Source organism: Thermobia domestica, chromosome 4 (genome assembly GCF_964235325.1).
Source record: "Thermobia domestica chromosome 4, izTheDome1.hap1.1, whole genome shotgun sequence".
NCBI classification, from domain to species: domain Eukaryota; kingdom Metazoa; phylum Arthropoda; class Insecta; order Zygentoma; family Lepismatidae; genus Thermobia; species Thermobia domestica.
Genome location: NC_137457.1, coordinates 295,282,604 through 295,295,109, shown reverse-complemented (window position 1 = coordinate 295,295,109; position 12,506 = coordinate 295,282,604). Strand labels below are relative to the sequence as shown.

The 12,506-nt window shown below is 33.2% G+C and overlaps 1 protein-coding gene across 5 annotated transcripts in view; it reads left to right on the top strand.

Moving 5' to 3' along the window:
* Positions 1-12,506, top strand: part of LOC145684204 (oxysterol-binding protein-related protein 2) — a 264,438-nt gene that overhangs the window by 213,355 nt on the left and 38,577 nt on the right. For 4 of the 5 annotated variants that reach the window (XM_081756258.1, XM_081756259.1, XM_081756260.1 and 1 more), the window contains 4 exons: positions 1,073-1,185; positions 7,264-7,348; positions 8,104-8,208; positions 10,797-10,844. In XM_081756258.1, coding sequence (XP_081612384.1) covers positions 1,073-1,185; positions 7,264-7,348; positions 8,104-8,208; positions 10,797-10,844 — 351 coding nt within the window. The remainder of the gene's footprint in view (positions 1-1,072; positions 1,186-7,263; positions 7,349-8,103; positions 8,209-10,796; positions 10,845-12,506) is intronic. The other variant, XM_081756261.1, reaches the window with a different exon arrangement.

Sequence of the window (12,506 nt, the reverse complement as noted above, 5' to 3'; positions counted from 1 at the left end):
AATTGTGCTAAAATATTAGTGCTAAATTACGTAGTTAAATTTCTTGGTAAAACTTCTTATGATATTGTCTCCAATTTTGTTTAAATTTCCCGATTTTTTTAAACATACGTAAACACTTTTAAAATTACTTATCTGTACTTGTGATTTTCATTTGTACGGAATTTGAAGTAATATTAAAACATATGAAACTTTTAAAAGTTGTCTTGCAGCAATGTAAATGAAAAATTATGGTTACATGAAAGTAATCAAAATAAAGAGGTGTAGGATTTAACTTACTTCCATTCCAAATCAATCTGAATGCAATACTTAGGGTTATTTGAATACTTTTCATTTGGGTTATTTGAATTTACTCGGTAGCAATACAAATAGAAAATTCTAAATTTTAAATTAGATCAGAGCAATCTGAATACAGAGACATAGACTTTCAAAAAGTCAGCTTTTCTCAAATTGTTGTTTGCAGACTACAAGCAGTTCTTGAGGTCTGCCCTTGTGGTTTTCTTAGATTAGACGTTAGTTTAAAAAAAAAATAAGACACAAACAATAAAATTAAAATTAATTTTATATCACACACAATAATTGACAATCTTAGACAGAGCTTGGAAATGGTCTTTCACTTTCTCTTCCAGGATTATCATTTTATGAAATTTATTAGCCTATCTACTCAATAAAATATTTTTGATAGTCCTCAATTATTAAAAAGAAGCTAATATACATTTTTTAATATTAAGCCAATATAAAATTAAGGAAATTTTGATTAGTACTGTATTATAAATTTAAGCCTGTGTACTGGTATTAACATATGTGCAAAAGAAAGAAAAGAAATGATAAATTTGCTTTGGAATGGGACAAGGATGCTGTGGTCTGTAGTAAATTTACCAATTAAAATTAGTTCTCACTTGAAAAGGTTTGAGCAACGCAGCATTCAGTAATCGAAATGTATCAAAATTTATGATAATCTGCTGAATTCGAGTTTCACAAGATTATTTATCCTATTGCTAATTAAACGTATTGATAAGTGAAAGTTTCTGAGTAAGGACCATTTGCGCTAATAGCCATCAATGTTTCTTTTTAGCTGGGGTGAAGCCTACACTTGGACCAATGTCAATTGCTGTGTTCACAATATAATCGTTGGCAAGTTATGGATAGAACAATATGGGACCATGGAAGTCATAAATCACAAAACAGGTATTAATTCCATTTCATGTTACTTTTGGCTTTTCTGTGAAAACTTACTAAGATAGTATATATATATGTACACGAGGGTAAATGAAAAAGTAAAGGAATTTTCACACACTAGATGAAGAACTATACATATTTTCATATATGCCCCAAACACAACAATGCATCTTTGGTATCATGCATTCAGTTTGTGTAGCCTGTTTGCGAAGAAGGTTTTTGATTGCTCACGAAGCCACGCCTTCACTGTATGCTGAGCCACGTTATCTGACCTGAACCGACGACCACGCAGCACCTCTTTCAAAGAGTTGAAGATGTGACAATCCGAACGAGATCAGTATTGTATGGAAGATTGAAAAGCAATTCGAAGCCAAACCAGTGCACAGTGTCTACTATTGTCCTTGCGCATTGTTCCTTGATTGTGCATTCGTGAAATTATATGTTCATACGTATGACTTGTTTGCCCCGCGAAAGTAGACTGTATGGGGCAGTGACGGATGCTCCTACGTCACTTCAAGTACATCCATGGTGACGTCAGACACACCTAGTCATCGTTTATTCTTGCGAAAACAAATTTGTCTTTATTTTTTCAATTTACCCTCATATATATATATATAGTGTATTATGTATATGCTGTATGTTTTGGCATGTAAAACCTGTGTATTTATTTTAATTTTTTCGTTTTTTAATACTGTAGAATTAACAAGAAATTATTCTTACTTTTGAAAACAAGTAATAATATCTGGAACTGCAGTTAATAGTAACCTGTGTAACGTTGCGTTTTACTATCCTTAAGAGTCAATGTTTGAGAAGTCAATAGACGTAACTTCTAAGGTGATGAATAATGCATTGTCTTGTCAGATCTTAAACAAGGGCACAAAAGATGTTTTAGAAAGTGTCTTACATGTAAAATAATCATATCCTTACATTTTCTCAGAGTATTCTCCAGTAGCATCTTACAGAGTAGGGTTCTTCTGATTCAATTTTTCAAGCAGCTAGAACAGTCTTCTATGAACAGTTTTCAACTTCCTAATGAAAAGCACTGATGCATTCGTTATTGACTTTGAATATTCGTCCCGTCAATATTTATGTAATGTAACTTTAGGAGAAAGAAAGTCTCAAGGAGCAAGATCCTGGACAGTAGAGGATGTATGGTAGAAATTGGCTATAAGAGTGATGTAAGAAAAATCTCCGAAGACTGTAATGTGTGGACTCCTTTTTACAAGTTCGTGGAAAATCTTTGGGAAACATATTTCAGTAAACCAACCTGCATTAACTGTTCTTTCTTAAAGAGAAATTGTGTATATTAATAATGTCACGTCTCATAAGGAAACAGCAATTGTAACCTTGCCTGCACTTCTGACATCTGTTAGCAGTTAAAGTATTTAGCGTGGCAATTGATAAGGTGTTCACCTTTTTATACAAACTTATTGGATAACATGGGCGGCGATTAGGGGAGGCAAAGGGGGGCAGTTGCCCCCGCACTTTTTTAAAGTAACCAATTAATGTATATAGTTTTATTTGGAAATGTAACGATTTTGTATGTGTTACTGATTAATAGGAAAAAATGCTGCCATATAATATTTGCTGTTGCGTGAATACGTATTGGTTGTCTTCCCGTGGAGTAAAGAAAGCTACAGTAATTGCGTTTTAATCGCCACAGAAAATAACCCCAAAAAATAACCTATTGGAGCACAATTTCAGCATACTTTCATTTCTTCTTACAAGGGCTCGATATGTTAGTGAGCCGCTTTGAAGCTAATCGAAAGAACATTATGCAAAAAAGTAGGGCCTATTTCACAAGTTATTCTTTAATTGCACAAAAATTGACAGTTCCTAAAATGTCTTTTCTTCTTTCTAAAGTAAGGAATATCGATTAAAAAGAGCGTGATAAAAAACAACTTCTACCTTTTCCATTGTTTTGTAGTGTAATATACGAGTGAAGTGTTGTGTTTAAGGATGTACGAGTGTATATACAATAAAATTTAGTAAATTGAACATAATTCTAGGTTTTAAGTTTATTTTGTATAACTGAAGTGTGGATTGTAAGTATTGTTGTGTTTTGATGTGTTCCAAGAAAGTGAAATCTGCACCTAATGGCAACGAACATATTTCAAGAAGTTGCAAAAGCAAATATTTCTTAAATGTCGTAGCATATGCTTGTAGTATTTACTGTCTTTCATTTTCTAAGAGTAATAACATACATTTAATAGCATGTGTGGAATTAAATATTAAGTTTTTCATTAATCCTCAGTTTCAATATAACTTTTGCAAAACAAGCATCATTATTCATTACTATGATTAATATTATCCTTTCTATTTATTTGTTTTGCAAATTTATTAAATAATCTGATCACACAATTTTCCAGACAGAATTTTAAGATGTTCATGAGCAAGGAATCAAATCTCTTCTTACACTTTCGTTGTTTAAGAGTACAAAGGGCTAGTATCTACTTGTGTTGTTCTTCTCAATTTACTTAATAAACTATTATATACGATATATGGTATTTTAACTGAAAATATAGTATCCTATTAGTTATACAACCTTTCGTCAAACAAAATGTTAGAAACAACCAGGAAAACTAACATTTATATACAAATATTAAGATCATGTCTTTCCCCCTTCACTTTTAACGTCCAACCGCCGCCACTGTTGGATAACTTTGGTATTTTTTACTATGAAATTCTAAAAATTTCCCTAGTGCCCTTTGTATGGAGAACGATCTCTCTTGAGAAGCTGACCACGGGAATTTGTATATAAGTTGTTTTTTATTGGCTGGACAAAATGGCTAATTGAAAAGTGAAAGTCTGAATTTTCTGATTATGAAGTAATTGAACTGTCTTTACTCCGTGCAGTTCAATATGTAATGAAGCCTGTAAACCAAGTTACAAAATTAAATGTGAAGAATAGAGCATCTTAGAAAGTGTTCGAAGGGCACTGACAGTATTTTCTTGAACCCCCTCCCCCATCTCTTTTAGGACAAACGAATGAATCAATGGAAAAGGATGATAGTCCGAAAAACTTACTCGTACATTTACCCAACAAATAACAGTTGGCTAAAATACAGTTTAAGGACATTTCAGAGTCTGTCTTTATTGTTTGTTTGTTTCCTTGGGTGGTTATTCAAGTTGTGCACAGCGCTCAACTTAAAATGTTGATGAACCTACGTAGGCAAGTGTTTGATTTTGAGACCTAATGATAGCCAAAGGCCCGATGATTTCCTTACATTGGCTTGATAATCTCTTCTATTGGGGTGAAATACACCGGAAGCAAAAGATTTTGATTAAAGCTCGGAAACAAAAGAGCGAAAGTTATTATTAGAGACCGGATGTTTAGGCACTAAAAACCTGGAAAATAGGCAGGCAAATAGGCACTAAAAATTTAAAAAAATAGGCAGTAAAATAGGCACTAAAATGTAATTCGAAATAATGAAGATAAATACTCAACATCATTAAAAAAATAGATTCAAGTCATAGATAATGTTCAAAGAATATAGAAACATACTTGTTTGTTAATATCTTCTTTTATTGTATATATAAAAACGAAGCTTGTTATGCATTCCATACATACTGGGTGAATCTGAAAGATGTGCACATACTTCGGGAGCTGATTCATGACATCAAAAGAAGACAAAAAGTCCTGTTGCATGTTGTCAAATTCCGCTTCGTGTACGAGTGACAGGGGGCCAACTTGGAATCCAAAATCGAATCCTGACAATTGGAACGAGACATAAAGGTGTTCACATACTTCGGGAGGTGATTCGTGACATTCAAGAGGACTTTTTGTCTTCTTTTTATGTCACGAATCACCTCTCAAAGTATGTGCACATCTTTCGGTTCCGTTCCAATTGTCAAGATTCAATTGTCGATTCCAAATGTGCACATCTTTGAAGTTCACCATATCGTAACGTACCACGTGCTTGTGTTTACAAACACTTAATATGTGTGTATTATTTATGTTATATAAATTATATATTTTCCCAATGAAGGCTTATTTTGAAGAAAATGCATAGAATAGGCAATATTAGGTACTAAACCAATTATTTAGGCAGTAAAGGTCGAAATAGGCAAAATAGGCAAAAGAAAATTGGCTTAAATCGAAACTATAAACCCCCATATAAACTTTAAAATGTTACTTTTGATCATATCTTTAATAATAAAGAACAGGCATTTTGCCTAACATCCGGTCTCTAGTTATTATTTTTTTTTTTTTATGGAAGAGTAATAACTAAAAAAAAAAAGTTGTGCAAATAAAAAAAAAACTCGAAAGTAATACAATGCAATGAAATATTATAGAAGTTTATCAACATAGATGTTGCAATTAATTTGTGGTGGTATGTACTGTTTACATTTTGTATTTAAAAAATGTAGACTGGAAACTACACACAGAGACACAAAAAGAAAGAATCTGTCTTTTGAAAATAGACGTGTACAACACTCAGTTAACAAACTAATCTTCACGTGTGCTATATATACATACATACATACATATAAATAAATATATATAAAAGGTCTACTTTTAGCGTTTTGAAACGCTTTACACAATTGTAATTATATTTATTCACACAATAACAATTTTGAATGAATCAGACCACTAACAGTTTTAATTGAAAGCATGTCGTCATGTATAACATTCCAATGCATTTTTCAAATTCATAAACAAAAACATCCTTACTGGACGCTATAATCAATTGATTGTTTCCATAATTGTAAATAATGCGCTAATACCATTGATCATACATCTAAAACTTCGTTTCTTCTTAGAAAACCTAGGTTAATTTGAAATGTCTCTTTTTTTTATGTCTATGTAAACAAGAAAAAGGAGAAAATAGGAATCTCAGGATACCTTATTGTCAAAGATGGTTAGATCAATATTGCAGAATTGATACATCTTGTTTGGGAATGACATCCGTAAAGCGTTCTATCAACTTAAACTTGTGAAGAACATGAGAACCGTAATATGCACAATATCCTACAATACGTTGAGCAATTATACATATTACGTAAAATCTAAAGTTCCTAAATTGTGCATAATGAAAAGCGTACGTAGGAAAATATTTCACGAGCTCCTCTGTAGCTAAGCGGTTAACGTACGCGCCTTTGGCGTGGGAGACCCTGGTTCGATTCCCGGTGGGAGCTCATGTGGTTCGAATTCCACGTTAATCAGTAGGTCAGCGGCTCATATAGCCTCGCTGATGAACGAGACGTTAAACTCAAAATCAAGTTAACTGAAATATTTCACACGGGCCGCGGTGGCTCACTGGTAAAGAGTTCACCTCTGGTGCATGGGGTCCCGGATTCAAACCCTGCTCCTGCCAAGTGAACTTTGTGGTGGACAAACACTGTGTGCGTGGGTTTCCTCTGGGTTCTCCCGTTTCCTCCCACTTTCTTCATTCCATCATTTCATTCATTGCTCGTCATCACCGTCTCCTTTAGCCTAGCCGGCATAACCGTGGGACGTAAAACTGAAAAAATTATTTCAAATATTTCACTTACAATTAGCCAACTATTCATTAATTGTTCTATCTTAACAACACTCATTTTAGTTTTGGAACTTCTTGTATAAAGTAAAAAACGAATTCTGGCCAAAGCATGTACTATTTAATAAAAAAAATATCGTTACAGCTTCGGCAAAAATATCGTTACAGCTTCGGCAAAAATATCGTTACAGCTTTGCCGAAACTGTAACGATATGAAATTATTTATTAAATAGTGTTTGCTTTGGTCAGAATTTGATTGTTCAACTGTGGCTCAGCATATTTTGCTACTCGAGTAAGCAGAATATGGTATTTGTAGCATTTTATCATCAATTTCAGGCGTAATTACATCATAAAGTGATCATGACGTAATTTTCAACTGTAAATAATATACTATTCTATTTCATAGTACTTTCTACTGTATATTCCTGGATGCTATTTTCTCTCCAGAATTGACTTTTGTTGTTCATTTCATAATTAACCGTTGATAGAATAAGGAATTGTGCAAATTTTTACTTAAAATTACACTTTTTTTTTTTTTTTTTTTGTCTTCTTCTAGGATATTTGTTATATCTTTTAATGTGTATATAATTTAATTTTGTCATTGTAGGTCATCGAGCAATACTTACTTTTAAGCCCGCAGGATGGTTTTCGAAAGACCTGCATCGTGTGGAAGGTTTCATAACAGATAAACAGTAAGTGTGATTAGAATGAGTAATTGTAGAATGTATCAAATTCAGTAGCGAAGGGTAGTTTTACAGTCAAGTTAGACTTAAGGAAACAATAATAATATAATAATATTCATTCAAAAAGTTATAAGGAATGTACCTTCACGTTAGTATATCTCTTATGATATTTGGATTACAGCAAATTGTCAAGATATTTTTTATCTTTTCTTTAAAACATTTCATTTCTCCATTCCGTGACACGAACTTAATTATAAAATTCTTCATATCATTAGGTAGTTGAGTAGCATCAGTTTAATATGAACTAACTCAAATATTTAACTATATTCTAGTAATTGTACAATTAAAGAAAATTACAAATTATGCAAGAAAATGAGTTTTCTAAGACTCTATTAGATCAAAAAGAACTACTAGGAATGATTTCAAAGTTGAACCTTGAATCTGGAGACAACCTATATATTTCCTGAAAGGGTTTGTAGAGCAAGTTCCAAAACAGGTTTCAGTTCCTTGCCTAGTCAACAGCAAGTCATTTGGTATCACAACTAATGTGATTCATTGTTATGGCTAGATGTGACAATTCGGTGTACGTATTTCAATTTCTAGTGATTTTTTAATGCACGAACCAAGATGTATTTCATATAGCGTAAACCTCATAACCTGTAACAAGATAAATTAAAGTACATTTTTCTGTTTATAAATACAAGATATTTTCTACTAGTTTAATTAATAAATATGTGTAACGATCCTGCTATTCTTTTCTACAGGAAGAAGAAATTGTATTTCTTGTATGGAAAATGGACGGAATTCATCCGGTGTACAGATATGGTTTCATACGAAGAATATGTAAAAGAAAATGCTCATAAATTCAGGTAGAGTCTGTTTCTTTTAATTGCATTTCTTAATTTGCAAAAGACCTAAATGATAAGAGGAAAAGAAAAAAACTTTACTTCATATGTGACACATTACAATAACACACTACGATTGTTATTGAGGCAATTCAAGGATCCAATAACTTAATCTGTGAGTAAAACTCAACCGCTCTAATAATAGCATTTTGTTGCAAGTAATTATTAACGAATGGAAACACATGGAGAAGGAAATATAAGTGGGAATAAAAATATGTATGTTTACACTTTGTGTGTGTGTGTGTGCCTAACAAAACAAAAATGCATGGAGACAGGTCATAAACGGTCATCAAGAAAAACATGGAAGTGGCATAATTATTGATTACCATACTGCAAGTTAACAAATTTAAATACTGAGATGTGGTGGTAACACAATATAATAGTTAACCTACATGTCTCAAACTAACGCATATCAGTTTGAAAGCACCGCCGAAGGTTATCCAAACGCCAACTTCGGAGCAACAGTAGCATTGCTTTGTCTTGACGTTTTACAGATTTGCGACCAGATTAAGCATATTGTTATGTGTTCAATTACACTGGCCAGTAGAAACATTATGACCACGTGCTAAATATGTGGCATGCCCATCTTTGGCTTTCAGGACAAAAGCAATGCGGTTTGGTGTGGAAGTAATGAGGTCTCGGAAGGTGGCATGGCGCACCATATTTGCACCACAAGTAACTTAATTCCTGTAAACTACGAGGAGCTCTGATCTGATGTTTAATAACATCCCAAAAGATCTTGTTAAGATTAGTAAGTTTAGGGGCTATTACAGCAATTAAAGTTCACCACTGTGCTCCTCGAATCTCTGAAGCACAACGTGGCCTTATGAGAGAGAACATTGTCGTGTTGAAAGATACCACCATCCAATTTTGAACTGCCAGTTGGAAATATGGCCACATGATGGATATGCATGATCAATAATGATCTGCCGATTGCTAAAAGCCGTTATGATGTCTTCTATACGCACTACCGGATCCATGGATAGTGATGTGCGAGTTCCCCAATACACGTCTCGAGCAGCTGTTCCCCTGGAAGACGATAGATTCTGACCTAGTTATCAATGTATGAAGACAGTATCGTGATTGGTTGGACTATTCAACGTTGTGCCATTGCTCTGCGGTCCATTGACGATGAGCGCGTGCCCATACCAGTCTTAACAACTCGGTGCGCTTAATATTAGTACATTGACTGTGAAGGTAATATCTAACAGTGAACAGTGAACTGTATACTCAGAAACACTCGTACTTTGTCCACTGCTAAAGTCTGCTGTTATCTTTGCAAGTTCGCGCCCTATCCTACCAATCTCGACGGTCAGCGACGCCTGACATTTTTAATGGGGTGTGATCTCGTCACTTCTGGTAGCGTGGTGCTGGTTTCATCGTCCTTTTTCCACCTTTGAAAGACAGCTTGCGGACACTCGCCAAGTCAAGTTGTTTCCGAGATATTCGTTCCCAGCTCTCTGGTTATCACAGTCTGGCCCCAATCAAAATCTGATCTATCGCCGGCCTTCCCCATTCTACTAACAAGCATCACTGACTGATCGATTGATATCCCTGTCACCATCTGGTAAGCGGTTCTGTTGTGCCCCGTGCCTCTCATGTCAGCCCAACGACTTCGTTCAAAAATCAGCGAGTGGTCATAATGTTTTAGCTGGTCAGTATATATGTTCAGTATTTAGTAGGTACTTAATGAGTATATATGTTTAGTATTTAGTCAATTTAGTATCTAGTCAGTATACCGTATATGTTTAGTATTTAGTCAGTGTACATGCTTAGTATTTAGGCAATTTAGTATTTAGTCAGTATATATTCAGTATTTAATCAGTATATATGTGTTTCGTTTTTAGTCAATTTAGTATCTAGTCAGTATATATGTTTAGAATATAGTCAGTATATATGCTTAGTAGTTAGGCAATTTAGTATTTAGTCAGTATATATGTTTAGTATTTAGCCATTTTAGTATTTAGTCAATATATATGTTTAGTATTTAGTCAGTATATATGTTTAGTTTTTAGTCAGTGTAAGTATTAAGTCTACCGTTTAGTGTTCAGTATATTTTGGGCAGTATTTTATGATAGAGATTACATACCAATGTGTACATTATTAAATAAAAAAAAAGCAACTAAATTTAACTAATTATTTCTACTGTTCACAGCATATAGTAATACGTATTTACTAATGACAAGATAAACAATGCATATTTTGTATACTGATTCCGCAATGTTTATAACACGTAATGAGTCATTGGATTTGTTAAACCTTCAGTGAGTGCATTAGTATATACACTGATCTCAAATCCGTATGATATTACGCATCTATTCAATTCAAGTGAACTATGTGTTCATAAATAATTCATTTGCAGCCTTGCGCAGGAGTTGGAAAACACTTTACATGTATTTGTTCTTAGGTTATATTTATTATTTCGTTTATTATGTTTTGTTTAACTTATTATTTATTGTTTTGAATTATGGAAGGATTTATTTTAACATTTTTTTAAAAGAATATTAAATTTTCTTTCGTATTGCTATTTATTTATTTATTTTACTTTTCAGATATTCGTTTAGAACAGGTTGGTTTAGCGTTTCTCGACATATACAAAGGTCAGTTGTATTATAATTCCGTACGGAAACTCAAAAGTTTTCAGTTGAATTTTTCCATAAGTGAATTACAAATGGCGGAATAAGAAAAGCTTAACAAAAATCACTACTTATATCTAATTACTGCAATTACTAATGGTGTAAAAGAGATTCTATCACAAAATGATGTAGACTATTATTCACTGATTAAAGGAACAATAAGATTGCGAAATATACAACTATTAAAGACGCCATTTTGTAACACTATGATTTCAATGGAAATATGTTATTCTCTAACCATTGACGACGGTTGTTCACATAAGGGCGGATTAGAAAGGCAGGAGGTATCATTGTTTTAAAATAACGGAGGTTCATTTATAGGATCTCAATCACTGTACTAAGGTATTCCACAATGAAATTTACAATTTTGAATGAAGACTGAAAAGAAAAAAAAAATAATAGTAGAAAATTTATAGTAATATTTTGGGAATAGATTCTTCACATCAAAATAAGAAAAAAAATTCATTTGGACCTGTGCTCAAAAGTTGATAGTTTCGGAGTTATAGGGCGCCAAAAATGTGAAAAAAAAGAACTTTAAAGGTCCATAGTTCCACTAGTATAGAACCGATCGTAGTCGGCTTAAGACATCACTGAGGAACTGGTATGTAAACTATCCACATATCCATCTTCTATAACCTCCGATACTGGCACACTCATTTTTAGAGAGGCTGTTTGGGAGTACTTGATCACTCTCCACCTATCTTTCTAAAAATTGGTTTGCAAGTACTGGAGTATTCTTAAACATGGATATTTGGATAGTTCACATACCAGTTTATCAGTGATGTGTTGACCCGACTACGATAGATCCCATAATAATGGAGCTATGAATTTTTAAAGTTCACTTGTTTCACGTTTTCGGTACCTTATAACTCCGAAACTATCCACTTTTGAACGCAGGTCAATATGAACTTTTTTTTACTTATTTTGATGTGAGGAATCTATTTCCAAAATATTGTGACCCATTTTTGTAACACCCTGTATAGATAGATAGATAGATAGATACCATAAGTACAGGAGTATTCAGAGAGTACAGACCTCTGCCAAAGGTAACGAAATCGAACGGGAAAAATCTCCGCTTCCCCCACATAGCCTAGATAAAAGCACGAGAATCTGTGTATGCAGTGTGTAAAATTTGTATACTTTCTGTACATTGTCAGTGAAAAACAAAATACATATACATAGTTCGTCAAAAACACAACTTCCTTGGCGGAAGTAATAATAATAATACTAATGATAATAGAAATAATGATTGATAATAGTAATGAAAGAAGATCTGGTCAAAGACTGCAATTAAAAAAGAAAATAGGAAAACACTTTTCAAATGTAAATAAGTGGAAGCATAGAAAAATAAACTTTATTTCCATTTTACTGTAAGTTTTCTTTAATTTCGTTAAGTAAAGTTTCATTTTATGGATTATTATTGTTTATATTTTAAATTATGTATACATGGGAACACAAAAATGTTTTTAAGTGCTTAGGACCTTTTAGTCTTAATCCCAAAGTGCCTCCAATGCTTTTAGTCTACGGGCACGATTTGCGTCAAAGCGACAAAAAATTAGCGATTTAGTTAGCGATAATCGGCATAGCAGTTATAATGCCTTTTTGGATTCGTTTGTGTTGCTTTGC